This window comes from Psittacula echo (genome assembly GCF_963264785.1).
Source record: "Psittacula echo genome assembly, chromosome: 21".
In the NCBI taxonomy this organism is placed as follows: domain Eukaryota; kingdom Metazoa; phylum Chordata; class Aves; order Psittaciformes; family Psittacidae; genus Psittacula; species Psittacula echo.
Window position 1 is genome coordinate 7604726 of NC_137757.1, and position 16928 is coordinate 7621653.

At 47.9% G+C, this 16928-nt stretch overlaps 1 protein-coding gene across 10 annotated transcripts; it reads left to right on the forward strand.

The window, feature by feature from the left end:
* Nucleotide 1: 1 nt before the first annotated feature.
* TMEM39B (transmembrane protein 39B) lies at nt 2-15956 on the forward strand. 10 transcript variants are annotated; one of them, XM_080632174.1, is made up of 11 exons: nt 2-63; nt 2675-2736; nt 7971-8108; nt 8822-9030; nt 10852-11071; nt 11459-11542; nt 12178-12332; nt 12933-13269; nt 14069-14256; nt 14681-14801; nt 15588-15956. In XM_080632174.1, exons 4-11 carry the CDS (start codon nt 8903-8905, stop codon nt 15822-15824), a joined length of 1470 nt encoding a protein of 489 aa, XP_080488300.1. In that variant the 5' UTR covers nt 2-63; nt 2675-2736; nt 7971-8108; nt 8822-8902; the 3' UTR covers nt 15825-15956. The 10 variants fall into 10 exon arrangements, with proteins under 10 accessions (XP_080488300.1, XP_080488303.1, XP_080488301.1 ...); XM_080632175.1 differs by lacking the exons at nt 2-63; nt 2675-2736 and adding an exon at nt 6885-6910; XM_080632172.1 differs by lacking the exons at nt 2-63; nt 2675-2736 and adding an exon at nt 6991-7131.
* Nucleotides 15957-16928: the final 972 nt, after the last annotated feature.

Sequence of the window (16928 nt, forward strand, 5' to 3'; positions counted from 1 at the left end):
CAAACAGTTGTTACTGATTCTTGTATCTCCCGGAATTCCTGTTGCTTTACCCACACCAGACAAGTAATTGTCTAACTGTTTTTCTTCGTGGCCCTTTTTCTCCCACTCCATCCTCACCCTGCATTCTGGCTTCTGTACGTAGTATTTTAAAATGAGTTAAATAGATTTAGAGGAGTGACTTTAAGTTCTTTTTGTTTTGTCCTTTTTTTAAGTCTGTAGGTGGCTTTTCTTTCTTTGTTGTTTAGCTAAAACACAAACTGTACCTTTTTTTAAGAAAAAGAAAAAAGTTGAGTTAAAAATGTTAGTTTCAGAAGTGACATGCTTTGCTTAGCAGTTATGAAATTAAGGTTTTGTTAACCTCTTCAGTTTGGTTTTAAGGAACCCATAAAAGTTGTAGTTGCAGAATCCCAAAGTAGGCTACATTTCAAAATTCAGGGCTGTTTTTAAGAACTAATAGCATAATGTAACGGTAGTAGCTGCCACCGTTTAGAAGTAACCTCAGATGTCAGACTTTCCTTAAAAGCAGATTGCTGGTGAATCCTAAGTTTAAATTTTAATATGAAGGATCCTCAAACAAATTAAATAGTTGGGGGGGTTTTATTATTAATTTATTTTAAGGTAATTGACTTAAAAAAACCAAACAACCAAATTAGGTTTATAAAATTGACTTTTCTTATGTGGGTTTTGAAATCTAGCCCCGAACATGCGGTGTTGAGAGATGCTTGGGAAGCAGATTTTCCAGTGTAAAGGAGTTCTTAGTTTGGTTCTGTGTGAAGAACTTCGAAGGGAAAACCAAATCAAAGCATGGATCTAATTTCCCAGTGTTTGTTTAGAAAGCAGAGTAAAATTGCCGTTTTATTCCTCTAGTTCTTGGGGCAGATAAATCAGCTCTAGTTTAAAACCAACATAAGTGTTAATGTTAGCGATCCATTGCCTTGTTCAAGTGTATCTCAACACTAGCTTTGCATAAAAAGGGACACTGCAGCTGAAAAAAAAATGAGGAAAAACTTCACTTTGTACATAGGATAAAGTCCTAATTGGATTTGTACACTGTCCTCCCACTCTGTTCCTGAAGATTAAATGCTACATGTGTAAGTCTGCCTAACTAGGTAGCTAAAACTTGTCAAAATGTCTGCCTCAGTTTGTCAATAAAGTTTAGTCCTTTTTTAATCAAAGTAAATGTGATGAATTGTCATTTTTTTTGGTTGAGAGCTAAAATAGCTATTTATATTTTTTCATTCAAATAAATTTAAATTAACGCTAAAGCTAATTGTCTTTTTAAAATCTGGAGACATTCTAAACCGCGGTTGTTTGTGTAATCCTTACAAAAAAAACCTACCAAGCTCATTGAGCTTCAGTTAAAAAGGAAAGGAAAAAAAAAAAATGGGCAAAAGAAAAGCAAATTTGTTTTTCACCCCCTGGAAGTTGTTGCAGTCACTTTGATCCTGGGCTATGGCAGGAATCTGTCCTTAGGAAAGTGGTCATGGTTCTTTGCTGAATTACCAATTCAGATTTCAGCCTCACCAGGCTATTCCATGCTGCAGACTCCAGATTGAGTCTGAAATGGCTGGTTTAAACCTAGCATGACAAAATGAGCGCTGAAAATTCCAAGGCTCAGCTGCCACCAGGAGGAGAAGGAAGCTTGCTTTCTGCTTCATGTTAATGTGCCTACCCCCCTTGGCTAAGCCCTTCCGACTTACAGTAGCCTTTCTTTGGAAAGCCACATAAAAATGTAGTTTTTTATTTGAGAAGGTGCTCCAGTTGCTCCTCATATCCTTCTGCAAGGGTATGTCTGTCTACGGATAGAATAGAATAGCTTAAACTGCTGCCTAGACGCGAAAAAGGGTTTGTATTTCCCATCTGCAAAATGAATCTGGCATTCCAGGGGGAGAGAATTAAACTGCTCGGGGGTGAAAAATAGAGCGTTAGGAACCAAACTGCCTGTGGTAGTGCATGATTGAGGGGAATACTTTAAAACAAAAAGTTGTATTTGTAGATTGTTATTAAAGTGTAAATAACGGCATTTTCAACACTGGTTTGGAGTCAGCTTTCAGGGCATAATGTCTTGCTTGATGAAAAGATCACCCTATGCCCCCCTTTTAAAGGAAAATTATCGCAGGAGAATCAGGATGTGTAAAGCTAACATGCATCGCAAAGCCCAAAAGGTAACCTAAATGTCTGATTTTAATAGCACATTTCTCTTTTACATAAACTGCGACGGCAACTTGCATAAACTTTATTGAACCAATTCTTCAGATGTTAATTTTAGTGTAAAAAAAAATGGCAAAAATTGTTTAAAATAAACATTAAAAACACCCAAACCACGTGCTTCTGCATAAATCAGCAATAACGTTAATAACATGCCCTTTGAAACTGTAACGTAATGTGGGCAAAAAGGAATCGGCAAGCTTAAATCTCAAGAGATGTAAAATGACAACGGATATAGATAGTCCTGCTACTGCCAACAACAAAATTCTGCTCAGTTACTTAAACATGTAAAATGATGGCCCTTTTTAGACCCTGATATTGCTATTTACTGCAAAATTCCCAAAGCTCAGCTTAAGTTGCATGTTTTCCTTCCTGTGTAATTGCATGCAGGAATCTCTCTGGGTTTTTTTTCTTCTTTTGATTTGTACTTGCCTTTGGGACACTCACAAATGTCTTCAATTTACAGGAGTCAAGAGTGCATTGTGCCGAATCACTTGGGTGAGGATGAGCAGGGGCACCATGAAGTGGGTGAGTTTATTTATTTTTGCAACCTATTGCAAGCTGCTAATGTGTTCTGTGTGGGAACGGGGGGCTGGGGGCTGGGAGGAGGGGGATGGCGCCATCTGAGCTGTGAAATCGAAGACATTCTTGCTATATGCATAAATAAATGACTCTGGAAGGCTGGTTACATGACTGACACTCTTGCAGAGGTCACAGCGTGGAGGAGGCTTTGGTACATACCTGTGTAAAGCTCTCCCACTGAGATCCTGGAGAGAAGGAGGTTTAAGTGGGTTTGAAGAGATGGAAATGTGGGGAGATACATGTCTTGGAGCCAGTTCCCAGCTGAGATACCTCCAGGAGGGTGCTCTCAGCAGCAGGTGCCGTTGAAATTGTTGTCCAGTGCTCTAGAAACAGAGCAGCTTGATAGGAATTCCTATGTGAGTCCATAATGTGTTAAAATTGCAGACTGCAGGTTTTAGGTCAGATGCTGCCCAGCCAGATCTTGCTAGTTCTACCTGGTCCATGTCTCCATCAGTTCTGGAATGGGATCTGGCTACTGGCTTTTGTCCAATGTCATTGCCAGAGATGGCTCCATCAGTGGTCCTGTCAGACTGACTGGGACACGTTTAGCTTAGAGCCCTGCAGGGCTGCACACCTGTTGTCAGTGGGTAACATCCTGAGCCCTCAGGAGGGATGCTGAACCCCCAGCACCTTTGGGTGCTGGTGCTGGAGAGCACTCACAGCAGTGGGGCTCCCTCTGCCGGCTGCTCTGGCCTCACTGATGTGCTAAATCTCCAATGAATACCTTAATAAATGCAAACAAGTGCTCACAAACCAAGTGGTACCTTGCACCATGCATCATTGGAGTGACCTGCACACACAGCAAGGACGCATCGCCCCGAGGCCCAAAGGCAGGAGCTGGAAGCATTTCCTTTAGGGACAGCTCATTGCTTTCTGTCCAAGCTTGATACCCATAAATAAAAGAACAAAGAATCAAGTCCTTGCCATGCTGAAGAAGTCGAATGGCTTCAAAAGACAACTGTGAAAAGCCCTGGGCATAGGACAGAGAAGGACGTAAGTCTTATATGGAATTTTAAAGCTACCAAACGAGCTTCTCTTATCTTAGGAACATGAGGAAAGAGGATAGCAGAGGATAGTGGAAATGCAAGAGTGCAATTACCCTTAATTTTTCAACTTGAAAATTGGATCCGTAGTTTTCTGCTAGGGGAAATTATAACATGTCTGGATTTGTGGCCTGTTTGTTGAATGCATCTTCATTTACAATGTAATTGGAACATCAGTTTATATGGTGGTGTACCAATGTTTCCCATTTCTTTCTTAATAGGCACAGCATTTATATCAAGTGGAAAAGATTTGATAGAGATCATCTATTATGATGCAGTTTTTTACCAGTAGAAGTGGATCTTGTGACACTGCCTTTGGAGTAACACAGCTTGGTTGTGCATTGCATTTGTTGCATGTTTATGTGTAAGACTTTCATGTTATGAAGGAATGTAGATCTTAATCTACTGAAATAACTCTATATGGGAAAAGTATTTTGAAAACATGCCCTGCATCAGACATCTTCCTCCCTCTCATGGCATTCCTGCATTTAGATTTTAGTCTGGAGTCTGCAGATGCTAATCTGAGGTCCCAAAATAGCCATTGGCACTGGATGTGTCTCTTGGAGGTAATCCAATTAGCCAGGCATTCCGGGGGTGATCCAGGATTGAAATTAGTCAGAGGTAGAGAGTCCTTTGAGTGTTGAAGGCTGAGTCACTTAAATAACCTTCCCTTTTCTACTGGCACATACCTGCTGGAGGTGGTAATCTGGTTCTGAGCTCACAAGCAGCAGTGATCTCTCATTTCCTGCTTTCCCCAAAGGGCTAATCCATATCTTATTGTTTGTAGGGTTTTTGTAAAGACCATAAACAAGATAAAGGCCCCCATTGTACTTGGTGCTGTGGGGTATGATGTACAACAACATTCACCTCTCCTCTCTGGAGGGGTTTCCCAACAATTCAGTTGTTTCCAAGAGACACATGGCTCTAGAATTACTCTCTTGCAGTGAGTGCTCTGTGCCTCCACAGTTCCATCTCCTCTGGTTCATGCTTCCAGCTCTGTGGTGTAAATACTCAGGCTGGCCTTGCTTGGAGCTGCTACAGACTTGGGCTTGACTCTTCCTTAGTGATATCTCACCATGCACAGTGGTTCATAGTCAGTATGTTGGGCAGCAACAGGAGTGGGAACCAGAGCTTGCAGGGAAAAACACTCCAACTGGTATGACAGAGATATCCCCCAGTGGCTTTTCCTGCACAGAGGCTGTCATTCTCTGCCCGTTCCTTACACCTGGTTTCAAGTTGCTGTTTGGATTATTAAATAAAGCAAATCGCTATGAGCTTTATTTTATAACTTAGGGTATTTTAATATTTAACTTAAACCACTGTTCTTTCAGTAAGGCTAAGGCATTATCTTGACACGGCCCTCTCTCAAACTCTGTTTGGTAAATCGGGTTTTAGAGCACAGCTGGATTCCCCACTCAGCTGTTGAAGCAGATGATTCCTTTTGTACAGAAAGAAGGTTTAAATTTGTACGAGAGCACCTGTCACAACCAGAGCCAAGAGAAAGAGTTCAGATGTGTGCATCTTCCTTCCCTCACCCCATGCCACTGCTCTCCTCCAGAACACCAGGGCTGAGGGTGATTCCTGTAGCCAGTGATCAACCTTCAGAACAGCCCTGAAGGAGGAGGGTTACAAGGAATAAGTACATATGGTGTTCTTGGGGAGGAAGATGGGGCTTAGGGAAATACTTTAATTGATAAGCCTCTAACATCTTGGATGAGATGTTGGACACATGCCCCGTTCGTAAGCTTTGAGGGGGAGAAATTCCTGCAGGTTACTCTAGGCCTGTGGGAGCTCCCATCTCTGATGTAGATGTTACTCCTTTCTACTCAGGAAATTCAGTTCCTGTGAGCACAGAGCAGAAACCTTCGCTGTTACTGCTCAGTTGAGGCTTCTATTGCTACCGTATGTTTTACTGGAAGTGTTTGTCTCTGTGCTCATTTTGCTCCTTTTGCAAAGTGGGATGAATCTCCTGATGAGATGATTACAGATCTGATAAAGGAAGGTTAAGGTGCTGTTTGCTCTACTGTGGCTGGGAAATAGGAACCTGCCAGCTCTTGGTGAGTGTTGGAGAGCACCAGTGTTGGAGAGCTCCTTGGCAGCCGCAGATGCTGGAGAGCACCAGCATGCAGGAGTACTGACATGGAAAGTGTTTTCCAGCAAAGCTGCTACTTTACTGCTGGCTTCAGAACCAAATACTGCAACCAACAGCTCATATGCAGTGTTACAGATGCAAACCTGGCATCAGTACAGGTTTGCCTTTAGCATTGTCAGTACTGTTGCCTTTAGAGTTGTTCCTGGAAGACTTAAAGCCTTGGGTGTCTGGATACTCTGTTTTTTTGATGGCTTTGCATGATAAGACGTTTCAAAACGAATAAGAAATGAAAGATTGTCCTGATGAAAGGTCATTAACTGCAGAGATGGACAGGGCTTGGAGCAACCTGCTCTAGTGGAAGGGGGTTGGAGCTGGATGAGCTTTAAGGTCTCTTCCAACCCAAACCATTCTATGATTCTATGAAAGGGCAAAAATTGCAGAGATATTCCTGTGAAGGGTCATTAATCAGTAGAGGTGGCCCTGTGTAAGTTCATTAATTGCCTTCAGCCCAGACACGGGTGATTCTCAGGATTGTATAACGCTCCATCTGCATTCAAGCGTTAAAACACCCACAACTTAAGGAAATCAGTGGAAAACACCACACGTGGCTGGTGGAGATGGTGAAAGCTGATCAAGGTGAATCAAGCATTAAAATAACTCGCAGAGGAGATGGCTGGCAGAGTGGGGAGCTGAGGCAGATGTTGGAAGTGATTAGTCATCCCCTCAATAAAGGCCTAATGAGGTTTATTGCCCTGAGGTGTCTCGCTTGTGTCTCTTCCCACCGCGTAGCTGACGTTCCCGTTCTGTTCGGGGGGATGGAGTCGGGAGGGTCCCAAACCCCCGCCCGGGGTATGCCCGGGGGGCGGGGTTTAGGGGCGGGGGCGTGGCCATGCGGGCGCGCACGCAGGAGGCTTGTCCGCTGCCGGCCGCCATCGCCCCGCCCGCCATATTGTGGCCGGCACAGGCTGAGCGCGGCCGGAGATGGGTGAGGGGGGCGAGCGGCGGCGGGACCGGCACCGGGGAGGGAACGGGGGAGGATGGGGGGTGAACCGGGAGCTGGGGGAAGGGCCGAGCTGCCCGCGGGGCGCTGCAGAGCCCGCAGTTCGCCCCGCCCCGCTGCCGCCGCGAGGGGGGCGGCTCCCGGGCCGCGGCCTGTTTCGGAGTCAGCGGTGCTGCCTCGGAGCCCCGCTCGTCCCTGCAGCCCAGGTGCGTGCTCGTGTAGCTCCCCTGGAGTCCTCCTTCCGGGGCCGCTAATGTTGCTCTGCAGGTGTATCGTACCCCGGTGCTCTGCCGTGGCCCGTGCTGTGAGCCTGTAGCTCCCACTGCAGCCCTGCCTGCTCCCCGAGGCCTTTATAGCCCCCACTGCTCTCTCATAGCCCCTACTACTCCCCGTGTGCCCCCCGCTGCTCTCCTGTAGTCCTACTTATCCCCCCAGATTTCCCCTTTGTCCCCTGCAGCCTTTGCCTGCATCCCTCTAGATGATACAGCCCCTGTCCTCTGCCCTCACAGCCACCACTGCTCCTTCAGAGCTTCCACTGAGCTCCTAGAGCCCCTGACCTGCACTCCTGCAACTCCCAAGTGTCTCCCCCAGCTCTCTACCCAGGCCCAGCACTTGCATCCTACAGCCTTCCCCTCTCAGACTCTCTTGTCATGGTGATGTGGGTGTCAAACCCACTGGTTTGAAATCCTGTCCGTCTAGTGCCCCCCACACAGCCTGTGGGTTGTATCTCTGTGCACAGCCCCTCCTGTTCACCAGCATCTCCAACTCACAAAGGACTCTGTGTGCCATGACACATACTGGGGTTTCTGCGCTTTACTCTGTACTCCCAGCCCTGCAGCCACCTCTGTGCCCCTGTGATGACACCCACATTGTGGTGTCCTTGCTTTGCTCAGGTCTAGCTCCAGGCACAACCCATTTGTGCTCTGTCTCTCATTGTCCAGGACTAGTACATCAGTTGCTGAAGGACTGGAGCTCAGCCTAAGTTTTAACCCTTGTTTAAGAGCAATCTCTAATCCTTCAGCAATTATTTTTTTCCTTTCCCCAGATGCTCAGTGATGCCAACTGGAAATCAGCAATCAGAAAAAGAAGGGTTGAGCAATTGCTATGGCCTGATCTGAGTTTCTTCACATCTCAGATTTCACTTCTAGTAGCTGGTGTGTTATCACCCTGGCCTTTTGCTACGGTGTGTAGATCTCCTAAGGTTAAACAGGATCTAGAGGGAGGGCCTTGTTATGAGTGTTATGGTTTACACTGACAAGAAAGCACTAGAAAAGCTAACTTTGGACTAACATCTTGTTGAGCTCTGTGCCATCCAAACATACAACAACAACATAAAACTCTAAAAATGCTAGTTATTTTTTCCCCTGTTAAAGGAGCAAAGAAGGAAGAAGCCCCTTCGTGTGCTGTTCTGGTGTCCCTTTAAAAGACTTGTGAATCTTTTGATTCCAGAACAAAATTGGGCAAAAGGGGACCTAGGTAATACCCCCAAATTTACTCAGTCCTTTGGGCAAATTATTTAGCATCTCCATAAGTGTATTTGCTCTGCCTGTAAAACAGGGATAACACCACAACCATGCAGATTAAGTTCCTTGTAAACTGCTTTGGGTTGAGAGAGAGGCATGAAAAGCTGCTTCCTGCTCCTCTGGAAGCCTGCATACACTAGGCTTGAGACTTTCAGTGAATTCCCAGCACCTTGACAAGCTGCTGCATGTCCAGGAGTCAGGAGCTATCTGGGGCTGCATCTATAGCTTGTGACAAATACAGGAGGTGTAGAAAGGGGCTGAGCAAAGTGATCCTGCTTTTTCCTGCAAGGCAGCAGTGTGAGCGATGGGTTACGGCTGATCACCAGAGGGCAGGAAGCAGGTGAGCCTTAAATGATAAACCTTTTCCATTCAGTTCTAAGGCCTGCAGACGTCACCAGGCAGTGAAAAGCAGAGAAGACACCTGGCAGAAGAGCCCTGTGCTCCCTCTGTTATTATGGCAGGGGGAAGACGGGGCCCCAACCGCACATCCTACTGCCGGAATCCCCTCTGCGATCCCGGCGCCGCTGGCAGCTCTGGCCACGCCACGAGTTCTTCTGTCACGGGCGTGCGCTCACGCACCAGGTACGTCCAGCTCGCATGTCCTCACATCAGCTGCTCCTCAGCAAGGTGTGAGACCACTCCTGCGTCCCCATCTCACACACTGCTGCTTCTCTTGGGGCTCAGCGATCTGTTGCCTCCAGGTGTCTAGCTGGGATCCTCTTTCTCCAGTAGCAGTGTCCATGCTATGTGTTCTAATTGGGATAATGTGAGTTCTGATTTCCCTGAGTGCTTTATCAGAGTGTGACAGGCTTCCAGGAGGCAAATCTTTCTCCAAAGCCTTACTCTGGAGTTCAGACTGTTACATCTCTTGAGCCCTGAAGTTAACATCAGTCTAGGGTGGAATTTAGCCAGGTCAGGTGATGTGTAGGCTGTGTTTGGGTTTTTTTGCAGGTTATAACCTAGCTGGTTCATTGCATTTCTGCTACTGAAGTAGAGAGGAGGAAGGAGAAGCAGAGCACCAAGAGCAGTGCATAAGCAGCAGGTGCCTTTTTATGAACTCTCTGTGAAGAAGATGTGAGATCTGTCTTAACATGCTCCCTGCTTACAGCCCCAGGCCAAGAAATTTATAAGGATACAGTTATTCAAAAAAGCTATGGCAAGGCCACGGAAGATGGAGAAATCCACCTTGTACTTTGCTGTGAGAGCACACACAGCGGTCCTTGTCATGAGTAGGTAATGTGGTACAAATCCATGCCCCAGTGTACCTCCAAGGATTCACCTCTGATAGCCATACCCTCTGATATGGTATCAGAGGGTAGCTGTACCCTCTATGGTAGCCTACATCACCTATGTGGCCTTCCAGGCTGAGAAGTCCCAAAGTGCTTTATATGTGTGTGAGACCCTTGTTGCTGCTTTTGCAAGAGCACCCTTGGGTCTCGTGTGTCTGTTTCAAGCAGAAAAGGCTTTGTGTTTCTATTTAAAGCGCTTTTCTGGAGAACAGGAATTCACGTTCGTGTACAGGAACAGAGTTTATTGGTGGAGTTATCAGTCCTGAGGAGCTGAATGAGTCTGGTCAGCTTGGGAATGTGGGGATTTCAGAGAGGCAGCTCAGGTTCCTAGAGTTTTCTCTTCAAGCACGGCCTTATTTTAGGCCATCAGGAGTGATGCACCGTGTCCACCCCTGGGCTCAAAGGCTGTCTGCAGTCATACTCCAAGACTGTTGTGGTTTCATTTTGGAATTTTGAATAGGAGTTTGTGCTCTCTAGTTCCTTTGAAACCCACACCCAGATTCCTTTGACTGTTGTTATTTGGAGATTGCAAATCAGGAGAGATATATCTAGTGTATATTAATTCCCTTCCCTTTGAGTAAAATGGTTGCTGTCTGGGATTGTGTGCATGCTCACACAGGAATATGCACCTCTGACTAAACTTGTTTTTCCTCCATAGTTGAATGAAATTGAAGAATGGGAAAGGGCTTGGGTTTAATTGCTCTGGGTTTCATGTTCAAGTACTCTTAGAGATGTAAATAGCAACTTGAGGCCTTAAAGCTTCCAATTAATTAAGAGGGCCACTGGTTGCCTCTTGAATAGCAAAACACAGCTATGGCTTTTGAACGTGATTCAGTGCAAGGGATGTAATGTCAAATGACCTGGTGGTGTAGGCTGGCCTGGTTCCAAATGCTACTCTCATTGAACAAATTCCTGCTCACATCTGCCTATAACAGCCATCTGAGACATCTTTGGGTGCTGATGCCTCTGGTTTATGGCAGCCAGTGACCGTGAGAGTCAGCTTAGGTTTCATAGTCAATATTAGAACACTCTTTGTACAGTGTGAGCATGTGGGCTGGAGGACAGCACCATGCTGATCTTGAAGTGACTGCTGGCTTTTTCTTTACCTTGACAGGAGCGGTTCAGGCACGGGTCTTTCCAGCCCACCCTTGGCAACTCAGACAGTCGTCCCCCTCCGACACTGTAAAATCCCAGAGCTGCCCGTAGAGAGGAGTGTGCTGTTTGAGCTTCAGCTCTTCTTCTGTCATCTCGTTGCTCTGTTTGTCCACTACATCAACATCTACAAAACAGTGTGGTGGTACCCACCCTCCCATCCTCCTTCACACACATCACTGGTAAGCACCGACGGGCAGCTGCTGGTGGGGATACTCATGGGCTGTCTCCTTGATCCTTAGACATTGAGTTTTCTAGGTATGTTTGATGCATTCTACATGTGACACTACAGCCCTGGTGGGTTGCTCAAATTACTCTTACTTGGGAAATTTTGGGCAGTGGCTGTCTGCTTGGCATTTGACATGATTTAATGGTTGCCTTGGCAGTCCTGGGGTAACAGTTGGACTTACGATCTTAAAGGTCCTATCCAACCTCATTGATTCTGTGATTCTGTGCTTCTCATCCTGGAAGAGAGTCCAAGGAGAAGAGAATAATTGGGAGCTTCTCTGTCAAATGTGGGTTTCTGGTGCCTGATGGAAAGTAGAATCACTTTGGTTTTGTCACAACAGAACTTTCATCTTATCGACTTCAACGTGCTGACGGTGACAACGATTGTCCTGGCACGCCGGCTGATCAGTGCTATTGTGAAGGAGGTAAAGTCCCCAAGCAGATCTCAGACCTATTTTTTCCTCTCGGCTGAAATGTAAAGCTGTTGCAGTTCCAAACTCTTCTGTCCTTTTCTAAAGAACTTTGTGCTATGTCAAGTCAGAAACTGAGGCATGGGAAGAACAGAAAACAGAAATGAGTGCCCCAAACCATTGCTGTCCTTCTGTGATTGCTTCTGAATTACTGTCTCAACTAGACTGTAGTAATTCTGCTTTCTTCCTTGTGAAGAACAGTCTTTGGCTCTTTTCCTGTTTTCTTAATTACTCCATCTCTTTGCAAGGAAGAACCAGTGTAGGTCAGTTTCTGCTGACTGTGGAAGCTCTATGTGGTGAGCAGGTCCAGGAGAGTGGTCTGGTCACACCGATAACTACCACACGTTAACAAGAAACTCTGAAAGCTGTCCTCATCCCAGCTTGAGGAATGAGGCCCTGGTTTATGGAGAGTCCAAATTTCAGCCTCAAGAAAGCCTCTCCTTCCTGGTGAAACAGAGCCTTTCACTAGCTCTTCCTTCACTCATATGAAGTTGATTTTACAGATTGAGTGCTGCTCATTTACTGTTTGATTCCCGTAGCAAGAGTGGATGAGTCTCTCTTCTGCCCAGCTCCCTCTTCTCTCCCTGCAGGCCTCACAGAGTGGGAAAGTCTCCCTGCCACGCTCTATTTTCCTGGTGGTCACTCGGTTTGCTGTTCTCACTGGCACAGGCTGGAGTTTGTGTCGATCGATAATTCACCTCTTTAGGACCTACTCTTTCCTTAATCTCCTGTTCCTGTGTTACCCGTAAGTATCTCTTCTGTCACTTGTGTGTGATTTCTAATGTTGCTTCAGTGCAGTGGGTGTTGCTCAGTTGAAATGAAGCCTGATAATAAATAAGCACTTGATTGCCTGTTAACAGAACTTAAACTACCCTTTTACCTCCTTCTGTGTCACATTTCTTCTTGGTGATAGGGCATATCTTTAACATTTACCCATATTTCAGCTTTAATGTAAGCATTGATTCATAGATTGCTCTGGAAAGGATTGTCTGCTTTTCTCATGGTAGTTAAAGAACCTGTGTCTTTGGTTTACTTCAGTCATTGGGTGCCTCTGCCAGGTAGTGAATCAAACAGCTTCCCTGCTTCATGTTAACTAACAAAAGGAAGCCTGTTCTATTTCCAGTAGCTCCCTTTTCTCTAGTAGGTACAGGAGGAAGCATCTCAAAAATCTGAGACTCTGCTTGTGTTTGAGATCAGATTGGTGAAGCTCTTTCCTGGAGTTTATCTAGGTACCAGGTGCTGTTTGGGAGGGGGATGTGATCATGATGCTGATCTGCCACCAGCAAAGGCATCACACGGGGAGCTCGTAAGGAAGTAACGGCCTTTCTGCACTTTGCTGCCCCAGGTTTGGCATGTACATTCCCTTCCTTCAGCTCAACTGTGACTTTCGGAAGACGGGGCTCTTCTCCCACGTGGCCAGCATCAGTCCTAGGGAGACAAGCGAGGTGACCTCCAGGAGCCGAGACTACCTGAGTGTTCTGAAGGAAACGTGGAAGCAGCACACGCGGCAGATGTACGGCATGGAGGCCATGCCCACGCACGCCTGCTGCCTCTCCCCAGACCTCATCCGCAGCGAGGTGGAATACCTGAAAATGGACTTTAACTGGCGGATGAAGGAGGTGCTGGTGAGCTCCATGCTCAGTGCCTACTATGTGGCCTTTGTGCCAGTCTGGTTTGTGAAGGTGAGCAAAGGCGAGCACTGCTCTTATGGATGCTGCTCCTCCAGGACTGGCTGGGGAGGGTTGCTGAGAGGTGGACACAGAGATGAGGTCTGATTCTTGCTTTTCTCTTAGCTGCAACCTGGGAGAGGTCAGTCAGGGGGCTAGTCTGCATGCACAGCCAGCCATATCAAACCCTTTTACAGAGGCATTGTGAAAAGCAAGAAGCAGAGCCATCTAGGTTTAGCTTTGCTTCAGCTCCAGGTGACAGAGGACAATATTACCGTGATAAAGTGTATTCTGACTGTCAGGAACGTATGCATGCCTTTATGAGGGAGCACTGCCTTTTCCTGCTTCCCCATGAAGACAGAAGACTCCAGACCACCCAGTTCCCCACACACTGACCTTCTGTGAGGACAGAGCCCTGGAACAAGGGGATTGACTTTAGTAAGGGAGGCAGTACAAAGGAGGCTGAACCTTATTAGGATTATTAGCTGTTTTATTTAAGTTCCTGATATGTTGTACAGTGAGATAAATGTCTTATAGTAAATATGTCAGACTTCAGGGATGAGCCCAAGTCCCTTCCCTTGCGGGGCTGATGCTTCCACCCATCATCAGCTGAACTAGGAGAGTATCAGGAGCTGTCTCCCTGCTTTTGTGATAGGGGATGATAGCATATTTTCACTGAGATGTGTTCAGAACTTGTACAGCAGCCATCCTATGTGGGTGCTTCTTTCTGAAGTGGAATCAGTAGCTCTGCACAAAGCCCTCATTTTACCTACCTGAGTGCTTTGTGTCACACATTCTTCTTGTCCCCCCACAGAATACTCAGTACTATGACAAACGCTGGTCATGCGAGCTTTTCCTCCTGGTGTCCATCAGCACATCAGTGATCCTGATGCAGTACCTCCTACCTGCGCGCTACTGTGACCTGCTCCATAAAGCTGCAGCGCACTTGGGCTGCTGGCAGAAGGTCGATCCAGCCCTCTGCTCCAATGTGCTGCAGCATCAGTAAGAAAGCAGCTGACTCCTGGGGCTGGGGCTGGAGTTTTCTCTTAGCTGGCAGGCCTGTTGACGGGAACAGGGATGGGATGGGAAGCTCAGCTTTGCAGCCACCTCTCCTCCTCCTCTTGCTTACAAGAGAGAAAAACGAAAGCAGAGTTGTTGGCTGACACATCTGACAGCGTGCAGACACTCTCTGTGCTGTCCGCTTCCAAGTGCAGGAAGCAGATCTCATATTTGGAGATATGCCTTCTGCTTGTTGCCACAAGTAACTGCTGCTTGTCACTGCCACAATTCTGAGCCTCGGTGGCCAAACTCTGGTCTCGCAGCTGTGGAAGCGGCTCGTATGTTTTCCTATCTGATGGTGGGACAACAGCAGACCCCCCTTCAACCATGGAGATAGAAATCAGAGCACTCTGCTTGCTCCCTGCAGGTGGACAGAGGAGTGCATGTGGCCACAGGGAGTGTTGGTGAAACACAGCAAGAACGTATACAAAGCTGTGGGTCATTACAACGTGGCGGTGCCCTCGGACGTCTCGCACTTTCGCTTTCATGTAAGGTCACGTCTCCTACAGTCCCAGTATCCCAGCCTGGTTTGGGTTGAAGGGACCTTAAAGCTCATCCAGTTCCACCCCCCTGCTGCTGCAGGCCGGGACACCTTCCGCTAGAGCAGGTTGCTCCAAGCCCTATCCATCTCTGCAATTAATGACCTTCCATCAGGACAGTGTCTTGTCTTGCTGATTTTGAAACCTCTTATCATGCAGAGCCATCAAAAAATCAGATTCTTTCCTACTCCCCACAGCTCTTGAGTTCCACCTGCCCCTGGTGTTTCAGGCAGCACATCTGAGCTCTCCAGGCACAGCTGCAGAGCAGCACCAGGGGCTGACATTCGTAGAATCCCAGGCTGGTTTGTGTTGGAAGAGACCTTAAAGCTCCTCCAGCTCCAGCCCCTGCCACGAGGCAGAGACGCATTCCACTAGAGCAGCTTGCTCCAAGACCCTGTGTCCAACCTGGCCTTGAACACTGCCAGGGATGGGGCAGCCACAGCTTCTCTGGACAACCTCTTCGTCCTGTTCTCTTGAACACTGAACTGCCTGAGCTGGCTCTGGCGGGAGAGCTGTCCATGGTGTGCAAGGGTGGTGGAACAGGTAGTGTTTGGCACATATTATTCTCCCATTGGCACTGCCAGAGGGCAACTGGTCCCTGCAGCCCAGGGCTCTGTCCGGAGCCATTCAGTGGTGAATATTAAGGGAAATCCCAGGGGAATCCTCACAGGCCTCTGCTACACACATCCTGTAGAAAACACAGCCCAAAAGGTCTCATTGTGGTCTCTCCTACAGTTCTTTTTCAGCAAACCCCTGAGGATCCTCAACATCCTGATTCTGCTGGAAGGAGCCGTCATCTTCTACCAGCTTTACTCATTGATTTCTTCGGAGAAGTGGCACCAGACCATCTCGCTGGCTCTGATCCTCTTCAGCAATTACTACGCCTTCTTCAAGCTGCTGCGTGACCGTCTGGTGCTGGGCAAAGCCTACTCCTACTCTGCCAGCAGAGACTCAGAGCAGAAGTTAAATTAAACCAATTGCACTGGTGCTCAGCTGATGACGAAACAAACAAAACGAGATCCTCAGAGCTTTGTATTTTTGTTACCACTGCTTTTTTTTCTTTGATAACTGATATAATTAAAAGGAAAAAACATATTTTTTTACTCCCAACCATTGTTTGTGTGTTTGTTGTCTGGTGAAACTCCCCAGAGAAGCCTTCTACTGTTCGTATTTGGGAGGAGTGGTTGATGAACAACTGCACTGAGGTTTGGGAGGTGCGATTGCTGCTGCTTGTGCTGGAGCCAGCTCCAGCTGGTACTGGGTGGGAGAATGAGAGTTCTGGGGATATCAGAGCTCACACGTTGGGTGCCTTTACCAGGGCTGAGCCCTGACCCCCAACTCCTGCACCCCCGCAGTGGAATTCTCCATTGCCCCACTGAAATGGGTTAACTGCTCGGGGGAGCTGCTGCAGCCCCTCCCTCACCCCCCAAGCAGATGGTTTGGGGTCTGCAGCCCTGTGAGGGGATGGGGGGACTCACCGTGGGCTGCGAGGTAGGGGGCGAGGTGGAGGGGGCGAGGTGGAGCTTTGGGAAGCTCGGAGGGGCTCCGGTCGCCCCAGCTCTGCCGTGTCAATGTCGGTGTTTCCCCTCCTGCCCAAAGAGCCAGGGAGGATGCACGGGGAGATCACCCGGGGGAGGAGAGGGGGATCCGATCTTTGTTCCGCTGCGACCCCGCCGCCGCCAGGGGGCGCCGGGGGCCCGCACGGTCCAGCTCCGGGTATCCTGGTCGCGGCAGCGCCTCCGGCCTCCGGGCCGCAGGTGTCCGGCATCACTGCGACAGAAAGCGGAGATCAGACCCCGGCCCGGGGCGGGGTATCGGGGAGCGGGACCGGCCCCTCCAGCAATCGGGACAGGGCAGCAGCACCGGACTGGGGCTCCGGTGGGGCGGGGATGCTGTGCCTGGCCCTGCCAGCGGAAGGAGCCCAGTAGCAGCGAGGGGACCGAAGATGCCCCGGGGGTCTCAGTGCTCGGCAAAAACCCCACAGCCAGCCCCGGGACACGGCAGGGATACGGTGGGGATAAGGCCATGGTGAGGCCAAAGGCCACTGGTATCCTGTTATCAGCTGCCATGTGCCAG